Here is an 8,667-nt window from a genome sequence, read left to right as displayed (position 1 = left end):
TACAGACTAAATTTCTTAAACGGGCCATAGATTCAAGAAATGAACTTGTGAGAGGACTGGCTTTGCTAATAGTTAGACATAGTTATCCTGGACACGGATTGGATATGGTGGATGGTGGTATTTTTACGTGTAGGCTAAGTGATTTTGTGTGTTAGTTATGTCATTTGTCTACATGCATATGTGTGTGTGTGTGTGTGTGTGTGTGTGTGTGTGTGTGTGTGTGTGCGTGTGTGTGTGTGTTTATGTTGCCCCTATGAGGGAACTACACCAGATTTGGTGTGATAAAAATAAATTATTATTATTATATACTGTCCATTTCAGGTACACGGCAGAGTATTTATCAGGAACTATATGGCCCATTTAGGGTACACTGTACGGGGGTGATATTAGTCGTCACAGGTTCACTGTCTTTTGAGTGTCAATTAGTCGATGGACGTCGAATACGCCCACATCAAGCTCAGTTGCGGAAGAGAGAGGTAGAGGTAACACCTCCAGTAGATAGGGACGGACTAAGTTGTGGTGAATGACTACCAGAGATGGCGGACAGTTCTCAGAAGGCAGCAGACCTTGTGGTTGCTGGTGGTCTTGTCGACCTAACACTAGAGGATCCTCTAGTTACACCAGAAGAGCCAGTTATCCGAGCGTCGATGCCAAGTCCACCTACATCAAGTGAAATGGAGCCGTCACCTGAGCCAAGATCAATGTCGAATTCGGTAGCACTGAGACGGTCGAGAAAAATTCGAAGGAACCGGACCGCTTAGACTTTTGACTAATTGACAGAATTGTTGTTGTGTTGCGTAGTTCAGCTAAAGGTAGGGAAGAGGTGTAGTATCTGGATGCTTGTCATTCGGGGTTTTAGTCTGGTAATCGATATGCAAAAAACACCTTCAACATAGTCCGCTGGTCTAACATGCAAAGACCCTGTTTACATCTGGCAAGATACATAGGCATAGAACACAGCAGGAAAGACTAGCAGAAATTACAACGACCTAACAGTCGTACATTTTTAATTAATTAACACAGTTTCTGAACACGAGCCAAAATTTCATTTGGCAGCTCCTTTGTGCTCGAGAGAATGATTATAGACCGCCTTTCTTGGGCATGAACTTCTCTATCACGCGTTCTCGATCTGTACCTGAATAGTTTGTTCAAACAGACTATCCGGGTAGGATACTCTAGACCCGGATAGTTTGGACTGGTACAACGCCACCCCCAGTCAAGGACAGACTGACTCTCAAATTGCTGACGCTTCTCCTCTAAAATATTTCTTGTAATTTTATATTGCTAGCCTACTACGTTTGTATATATGCCAGATATGTTGGAAGGGCTAATAATACACACCAAACAAGTAATTGCTGCACACCTATTTAATTGCACAGCTAAATCCGAAACGGATTTACCGCAAATCAACGCCTTGTCAAACTACACTTTTTTGAAAGTGGTGGGGCCATGGCCCCTCGCAGCCCCATGAGCTCCGCTGGTCCTCGAATTGTATGTATACGAATGAAAAACGCTATTGTATGTATACGAATGAAAAACGCTATGCGCGTGAGACAAGCTTTGATTCACGCACACACGCACACACCTGCCCTCGTCTGTCCTGTTAAAAAGCTACCGTAAAACGGTCACGATGAAACATTGTGATTGCTAGAATTCTAAACATCTGTGAACTCGGAACCGTTTGAAACAATTTGAACATTGGATTGCACCTTTTTGTTTCCTTTATTCTTTTATACACTTTTGTCTCGCCTTATCACCCTGTCTTCTATAGGTCCTGGAGCACACCTCACACATCACATCCCTGACTGCCACGGGAGCACGTGCCCTCATTCTCTCTCTCCAACGTTTCAAACTATTACGACACAATGTACTCCAGCCCGCTTTCGACCTCACAGCCTCATTATACCATTCCTCCTCTGATACTTTGATGTCTTTAGAGTTTCTTTTCATCATATCTCTCCATCTCTTCTTTGGACCACATCTAGGGAGGGCTGAGGCAACCAAGCAATAAGGTCGATTTTGGTATTCTATGGTCTGGCATCCTAGCTAGGTGTCCCAACCATTCCAACCTTTTCCTCTTCACTTTCTCAGATTCAGTCCCCTCATCACCCCATCTCCTCTCCCTTCTGCCATTGTGATGTGCTCAGACCATCGTTGCCTGTTGGAAATGCCCAAGACACTTCTAATGCATTGATGGCGAAATGTGTTCAGCTTCTCCTGCTTTCTGAGAAGGACCCAACATCCTGCTATATGAAACAGCACAGACGTAACACACGCATTGTAAATTTTTCTTTTTGTTGATATCTTTAGGTGTTTATCAATAAGGACAGCCTTTAATTGTCAAAGCCTCTAAAGCCCTTAACGCTTGAGCTACCCCTTTGTCTACCTCCACAGTCATTCGCCCAGAACTGGTAATGACAGACCCAAGATAAGAAAACTCATCTGCCATCTCAATATCTTCTCCCTCAAGCGCAACAGACGTTCGATCATTTTCCGCAACCAGCCTTTCTGTTGCCATGTGTTTGGTCTTGGGAATGCTACAGTCAACCTAAAATCTGCACCTGATCTTGATGATGAAAGAAGAGCTGCATCATCAGCAAATTAACACTCTGTTATCTTTCTCTTACAAGCGTTCTTAGGATACCTCCTGAACAATTGCTTGTCCTGTTTGTACTTGATCGTAATGCCCACTCCTTCAGTATCCTCTACCCTAACCAACCACTTCTCTACAGCTAAAACATGTGCACAAGTTGAAGAACACTGGAGTCATGCAACAACCTTGTCTCAAACCATTTAGAACCTCAATATCCTCTACCATTGTTTCATCCAAATGAATTTTTGCTTTCATGTTTTGATGAAAAGACACGATCAGCTGGATTGTCTCTTCATGTACGCCAAGCTTCTCTAATGCTTTCCACATTGCCTGTCTTGAGACAGAACATTGAGCTTTCTTCAAATCGATAAAAGTAAAGATGGCCTTAGATTCATGTTTTAAAGACTTCTCCACCAGCTGACGTACAGTAAAAATTATGTCTACACAGCTTCTTCTTTTCCTGAGGTCACCCTGTGACTCAGGTAGCTCATCCTCAGCTAACGATTGTAGTCTCTCCTGTAGGATCCTGGCCACAATTTTCCTGATTACATCCAACAGTAAAATTGTTGCACTGGCCGAGATCACCTTTCTTAAGGAATAGGAATTAAGATAGCATTACTCCAATCATCTGGAACACTTCTCTTCTCTCACACATCATGTACCAACTCCAGTAATCTTTAGAAATTCATGTCCAATGCAAGTAGCCTTACCATCTCCGGAAGTATACTAGATTCAGCACCAGCTCTACCGTTCTTTACCTTCTCAATAGCGTTTAACAGCTCTATTTCTGGCTTCAGTTAAATTTGTGTTACTCTCTTTTTTGTGTTACTCTTTTTTCAGTTGTCTTTGAGTTCTTCCATATCATACTCATTCTGACTCTGTACGTTGAGAATGTTGTTAAAATGTCTGCTCCATCGATCATGCTGAGACTCAGTAGTGTTACATAGATTATCATTATCATCTTTTACCACGGCCAATCTCATTGGCACCACACCTTCTCTTCCTCTTTGAATGTCACGAATACATTTCCATACAAGCTTACCACCGTGCTCCCTCTTTCTGCTTCCAAAGATTTACGTTGGAATCAGGCATCCTTAACTGTTCTCACTGCTCGCCTTGCTGTCCTTGCAATTCTGTGTTTCTTCTTATAGATCTCTTTTCCAGTGCTAAGCCACAACGCATATAGCCTACTTCTCTCTAAGAATAGTTTTAGATTTTTCTCACTTTCTCTAAACCAATCTGGTAGTTTCCTATCCAAGGTCAGTTTTAGCCCTGTCACACAACACCGTCTTCAGTGTATCCCACTTCTCTTGTACACACTTCGTCTCATCCCACTCTTCCTGTAACCTCTGGTTAACACTCTTCACAAAACTACCCATACATGTCTCTCTGCCCCTCTCATCAACACATTTGCCCTTCAATTTTGACACATCCCATCTTCTCACAGCTGTTCCTGCAGCATCCCTACTGAATGACTTTTTCTTCCCAACCACCACCACCACTTTAGCTCTCAACAGTCTATGATCAGTGTTGCAATCCGCACCACGCATCACAGATACATCTAGGCACTTCCTCGTATGACCCTTCCTCATAATCACATAGTCAATGCAATGCCATTTCAACGACTTTGGGTGATACCAGATTCGCTTGTGAATTTCTCTTCTAATAAACCAGGTGTTGCAAACCGTAACATCATTTATAGATAGCAAGACAGCAACTCTTTTCCAGCTTCATTAATCTTACCATATCCGTGAGGACCTCTCTCATACCACCAGTCATCATCAACACCTCTTGAACCCACGCAAGCATTATAATCACAAAGCACTCATTTGATGGAACAAATGAGACAGCAGCTTGAAGATCGTTTATCTCCCCTACTTGCAATGAATGTAAGAGCATAGCAAGATAGTACATGCAGTCGTCCACAGCCAATCTCCAGAGCAGCAATAACCAAACCTCGAGCTCAAGCCTTCCAGTGACTACCACGTACCCGCTGTATCGTATGTGTTACTCTATTGTATACAGCACTACTGATGTTGTGTTCACACACTTTCTACTCTACTGTCAGTGTTCAATATCAATAACTCTTTACTAATTACCATACACTCGCCTTCCACGCATGTATAGCTTCTCCAGACAAGACTATGGCAGCCTCCTCTCCTCTTTGCCTTTTTGCCCTGCGTCAGGAACATCCCTGCCAGCTGTTCACACAACACTACCTCCAATTCTATACGCATCAACGCCAAACCATGTGGTCGATCTCCTGCAATGCTGCCACATTCACTTGGTATCTGTCCTGTTCACTTATAACTTGGTCTATCTTTCTTTCATTAACGACACCACATCACAACTGAAACGTCTGGCAATCTCAATAAGTCCGTCAACATCACCTAGCGCTGTCAGATTCCAAGATGCCATATACCATGCACAATTTCTACGTATCTGACTTGCTCTATGTGCATCATTCGATATCTCGCCCTGAGAGGATTGCACTACCTTCGCAGAGGAAGCATTGACATGAATGAATGATGCCATCATTCGACATCCTGTATTCAAGATCAAAAGACTCCAAGACTCTAGTCAGCTTTAGCCAGTGTTCGCAAAGTGAAAACACTGTTGCCCGGGGGTCACCACGGGGAGGCGCTGACTAATACAGCTCTTGCAAAAGCTGACCCCAACACACATGTTCAAATACGGTGTAGATCAAGTTTGGTATTAACGTACAAGCTAACATCATGCATGCGAACCGGTGTTGCACGTGTGACGCAGATGTGCACAACAAAGAAAGCAATGTAGATCCACCAAACAAGCGAGCATGCACTGTCATTCTTGCGCAATGACAGCTATTACCTCACAATTCTTAGCTAAAGCAACATCGACGTCTTTTAAATCTATATACGCTTAAATACGGTAACGGTACATATATCGGTTAACTGACTTGAGCGATATCAATAAATGCTTCAGCACGTTCCTTTGATGAACGCATACGCTGGTGCTGTTTGTGTTTGTCTTGTGTGCTGACGAGTATTCATTCGCTGTACGACAAGTTGTAATTTGGGATGAATACTAGGACGCCTGCAGCAAAACATTTATTACTGTTGAATTTAATAAGTAATAAATCCCATGCATGTACTTGCTAAAATACGAAGGATAGCAAGACCATGAAAAACGAGAGAAACTTAAAGTTGATATATTTATAATACTAGTAAAGAGAGGGAGAGGAGAGGAGAGGAAAGGAGAGAAGAGGAGAGAAGAGAAGAGGAGAAGAGAGACTTCGTGGAGGTATTTTATCATTTAATTAATTAATTGATAAGGTTGACTTCTGTCATTATTTTTTCATTAAAAAGGTAAACTGCAAGCAAGTCTTACAGACGAGTCTTGAGCAGTGAAGTTCCTTGGTTTGCTCTTTCTTGTACATAACCTCGTATTGGAGTGAGACATCCCTGTCGAATAAACTTACTGTCTTCAAGCTGTCGGTTTCCTACTACTAGTGGAAGAGTAGTGCGACTACTGAATAATGCCGTTGGGGGAGGATTACTTGCACGACGAAAGCGTGTACGTTTATTGCAGATGGTCGTTTTCGTTACAACAACCGGTTTGATTTGCTTTAGGCGACCGAGCAATCGCTTCACTGTTTCATTTCGTGACATGTTGTGAAGAGCATTGGACATGTCGACGGCTGCTCTGAAGCAAGTATTCCAGCGTCTCCCTTCGGGCTCGGCCAACAGAATCTGCATCGGAATTCTTCTTCCAATCGATTCGACGTTTGCAACACCTGTCGGTGAGTCATCAGTAAGCGCTGTTTGCTTGTTTTCCTTGGTTGGTTCCTCCTCGGCTTTGTCGTTTATTGTCTCATATTGAGCGACGTTTGAAAACATCGTGTCGGTATCATCTGCATCAAGTCTAACATTCTGATTGCTGGATATTTGTTTTGCTTCGCTGGCAGTTTGTGCCGAAGCGATCTTTCCGAGTCGTTTGGTGACCAGAGCTTTGTGTTTGTTTACTGCTGCTTCCCGTAGTCTAGTTCTCCTCTTCGTTTGCTGCTGTTGTTGTTGCTGCTGTCGTCGTTTCTGCTTGTGTTCTGCAAGTTCCACCGCCCTATTGGCTCTTGTCAAGAGTGAGACAAAAATAGGAAAATCTTTGAGATTGGGACCTCTACTGATTAATTTGTAATTGACAAGAATGTTGACTTTAAGCCAAGTCTCAGGATTCTTCTGTTTGAACAGAAAACGAAACGTGCTCTTGTCTAGACAATAGGCATCTACATTTGTCAAACAGGTTGCAGTACACATGTAATGCGGAAGATCATACACAACTTCGACGTCTCCTAGTGCATCCCTTGGTCCTATTATGCAGATTTCTTGAAGTTTTTTGTCACTCGTGTTACCGTCCTGGTGCTCGAGATCGTTTTGGTATCGTCTTCTCAGAGCAGACTCACTGTTATCGCCATCCTTGCTGTGTGTCACGGACAACGTAACAAATCCCGAACGAATAAAGTACACTCGAGACGCCTCCGTACCTTGTCTGAACAACATTTCCAGATGTTTGCCAGTACTGTGTTGCAGTGCTGCTACGAGAAGACCGCGATTCTGTTGAGACCAACCGGCGAACATGGACGTGCTGTTGACAAACTGATTCTTCTCTTTTGCGTCTGCTTTTTGGCAGCGTTCAATTGAGCGGTGGAAGAGAGGCCGACTAACGACAAGCACATCAGCTGAAGTATTAGCGACGGCAGTGGCAGACCTCATCGCAGTAGTTGTCGGTGTCAGTGACACTTCTCCAAACGTTTTGCCGGGTCCTAGAACTGTCAAGTCGCTGTCTGCTTCGGGTCGAAGGTGAACGTTGATTCTACTACTAGTTACAGTATCTGTACTGGCAGTCTTCGAGAGTCCTGAATCGACGCTCTTATCGGTTACAATAGATACAGAGCCGCAGATAATAACGTAGAAACTGAAACAGAGCCGCAACATACAACCACGGGTAAATATACAAACACGTTATGATACGCTGCTGAGAGTTCGCACCAACGGCTTTCTTCACCCGCTCTGAATATCACCTCTTGCGATAGGTAACGGGCAACGTGGCTATCTTCTAGTACATCTTTGATTGCTTCGTCTGGAACTAGAAGAAAACGTCAGCTACTAGAGGTAGAGATACCTAGAGAGCACTTGTCGTATTTGCACGCGTTTTTTGCTAGCAGCATGCTGTACGCGATCACTAGGTATACGACTATGACAAGCGATACTAACCGTCCCGTTCTTTTGAAAACAGCTTGCTTCTTTGTCTCAGCCACGGAATCAGAGAGTCCAGTTCTTCCTCTGTCCGATTGATGTTTTGTTTTGCAAGGATACGACTAGCAACGGCGTCTCCTTGTGCCTTCACAGAAGCCATCAAGAATTTGTCGCGCTAGAGTAATACGATTAGCACTTATTTTCTGCTATGACACGGGCTTTAGACAAATATAGAAACTATGACGTCACAAACGTACCAACGCGCGCACGTTACAATCAATTCCCGTATCCTTCTGTGATCAAATTTTGCTCGTTCTCATTAGTTTAAGTCTGAAGCGGGCATTACTAGGCCTGTTCGGGATGTGAAGTTTGTTTGCACCCGTCTCTCGCAGTCGTTGCCGTTGTTTTTTCCTTAGCCGACGTTCTACTCTGTGGAACGGATGACGAGACACTGTCTGCGTAGACTAGTTACCACTCTGTCTGTGTTATTTTCTCTGTCTACTCTTGTGTTGTTTTACGATATCTGTTCTCACTGTCTGTAATGTCTTGACGTGCAACGGGATATGATGACTGAACACTGCGCAAAGGCTGAGCTTTCTGTGGCTTCCACAAGAGCAGATGAGCAAAGTTGAAGTCTGATCCCTTTTCAGTTTCATACGTACCAGGATGATTAGGCCTGTCACTTCTTGTTCTGCACTGTCTCTGACTCACAGGAAGTCATCATGCTACCTTCGTGATCAGTCTAGCATTATTGATCTACCCTAATTAGGCTATTGTAATTACAGTACTCTGTACAACCTATTGAAACGACTAACGTCACATGATGGATTGTACGTTCTACTA

The 8,667-nt window shown here is 43.5% G+C and overlaps 1 protein-coding gene across 1 annotated transcript; it reads right to left on the bottom strand.

Annotated features, from left to right (window-relative positions):
• Window positions 1-5,365: 5,365 nt before the first annotated feature.
• On the bottom strand, window positions 5,366-8,239 carry LOC134185763 (uncharacterized). The gene is made up of 5 exons (XM_062653632.1): window positions 8,082-8,239; window positions 7,843-7,999; window positions 7,618-7,714; window positions 5,963-7,543; window positions 5,366-5,668 (listed from the first exon to the last, which is right to left on the bottom strand). The coding sequence occupies exons 2-5, from the start codon at window positions 7,982-7,984 to the stop codon at window positions 5,554-5,556; spliced, it is 1,935 nt and encodes a 644-aa protein (XP_062509616.1). The 5' UTR covers window positions 7,985-7,999; window positions 8,082-8,239; the 3' UTR covers window positions 5,366-5,553.
• Window positions 8,240-8,667: the final 428 nt, after the last annotated feature.

The sequence above is a fragment of the Corticium candelabrum genome, chromosome 10 (assembly GCF_963422355.1).
Source record: "Corticium candelabrum chromosome 10, ooCorCand1.1, whole genome shotgun sequence".
NCBI classification, from domain to species: Eukaryota; Metazoa; Porifera; class Homoscleromorpha; order Homosclerophorida; family Plakinidae; genus Corticium; species Corticium candelabrum.
The sequence above is the reverse complement of the archived record's forward strand: the minus strand, read 5'-3'. Positions and strand labels throughout refer to the sequence as shown.

What these genes read in the sequence shown, in the direction of transcription:
- LOC134185763 (XM_062653632.1), bottom strand. Translation starts at nt 7,984, where the DNA reads ATGGCTTCTGTGAAGGCACAAGGAGACGCCGTTGCTAGTCGTATCCTT. An exon ending in GTTTTCAAAAGAACGGGACG is followed by an intron (nt 7,715 to 7,842) that starts GTTAGTATCGCT and finishes GTTTTCTTCTAG; the next exon opens with TTCCAGACGAAGCAATCAAA. An exon ending in GCGGGTGAAGAAAGCCGTTG is followed by an intron (nt 7,544 to 7,617) that starts GTGCGAACTCTC and finishes GCTCTGTTTCAG; the next exon opens with TTTCTACGTTATTATCTGCG.